Source organism: Poecilia reticulata, linkage group LG13, assembly GCF_000633615.1.
Source record: "Poecilia reticulata strain Guanapo linkage group LG13, Guppy_female_1.0+MT, whole genome shotgun sequence".
Classification (NCBI taxonomy): domain Eukaryota; kingdom Metazoa; phylum Chordata; class Actinopteri; order Cyprinodontiformes; family Poeciliidae; genus Poecilia; species Poecilia reticulata.
This window is the reverse complement of record NC_024343.1, coordinates 9,129,008-9,130,443: the sequence shown is the minus strand read 5'-3', so window position 1 is coordinate 9,130,443 and position 1,436 is coordinate 9,129,008. Positions and strand designations below refer to the sequence as shown.

At 38.3% G+C, this 1,436-nt stretch overlaps 1 protein-coding gene across 1 annotated transcript in view; it reads left to right on the top strand.

Moving 5' to 3' along the window:
- The window catches only part of zbtb44 (zinc finger and BTB domain containing 44), a 65,464-nt gene extending 64,049 nt beyond the window's left edge, over positions 1-1,415 (top strand). Inside the window, exon 6 of the mRNA XM_008425248.2 lies at positions 439-1,415. Within this exon, the coding sequence (XP_008423470.1) occupies positions 439-530 (92 nt within the window). The 3' untranslated portion in view covers positions 531-1,415. The remainder of the gene's footprint in view (positions 1-438) is intronic.
- The last annotated feature ends 21 nt before the right edge of the window (positions 1,416-1,436 follow it).

Genomic DNA, 1,436 nt, shown 5'->3' with positions numbered 1-1,436 from the left:
CTTTGTCTGGTTCCTCACCTAGGACCTGTCTGCCTTGGGTGACCCTACCAGGGGCATAAAGCCCCAGACAGCATAGCTCCTAGGATCATTGGGACACTCAAACCCCTCCACCACGATAAGGTGGCAGCCCRAGGAGAGTTTGGCGATATGTGTTTATTGAAAAATGACTGCACTGTTTTGTGCCTATGCTGCAGTTTTATAGGTAAATCTGATTATATATATCAACTAACATTAAGATAAAACTTCATAAATATTTATTAGGATGTCCTCATTCATTTAACTGTGAGTGCACAAGGGGAATCGAATGGTGTGTGTGTTTGTTCTCCGACCTATAACCTATACGTTATTTAATATTTCAATGTGTTTCAAAACCTTTCAAAAGTTTTTGATGGTCTTTCAAACCGGCGCCTTCCTCTCTCTTATTTCTGTGTTTTTCAGCTGCTTCTCTGCAGTTTGAGCCAAAGCTGACTGACAAGTACCAGAGCGAAACTGTCAAGAAGTGGCTCCATTTCGCACCAGGGCCGGAGTGAGGCATCAAGGAACCAACACGACGCAAACCAGAATCAAACTTGGATTATATCATGAATAGTGACTATTTGTTAAAAAAAAACTCAAACAAAAGAAGAAAAACTTAAAAGGTGATCAAAGCAAAAGTGTATTCAAATCARCCCTAACCCTTGGTGCACCGTGGGTTTCTAGTTTATGCAGTTTCCAAAGAATCAAAAGTAAAAAATGTGGTTCTTTGTTGGTTTATTTTAAAATTCAGGCAAAAACAACATGTTACAAGCTTCAAAGGATCTTCTGATGCTCCACCTGATTTTCTCAACTATTTACCCTCTGGGTGGCAGACTATTAATTGGGTGGACTGGTAGAAACTACATGACCACCCACGTGCATAATGAGCTGTATTTATCTGAAACAYCCATGTCCAAAACTGAAATTTGTGGAGTTCCTAGCCAACAAATTTATTCCTAACAACTACAATTAAACAAAAATTCTTACTATGAATCAACCAGAAAATAAGCAAATAAAAATAAACTAAATAATCTAAATTCTAAGATTAACTGAAAAGAGAGAAATAGCTCCTACATTATGATTCTGGCTGTTTTCCTCCTCAGCTCTCAGCTCTTCATCTTTTCTTCTTTTGGATTTTTAATGGCGAGTGACATCTAACGTTAATATGCATTATTAGGGCTTATTCAGTAAAACTGCCCTATGAAATGAAATGGGGCTCATAGGAAATATGTTATGAAATTACATACAAGAACACACTATAAAATAACATGACTTTCTCTCCTATGGTCTGTTTAATGACAGTCTCAGATCAACACATCCCTCCAGCTCTGTCAGCAGTAGAAACCCCTTAACAGCAACATTAGACCTGTTGGGGAAAACTTAGACTACATTTGCTTTGCATTGTCCCCACATGGTGACAG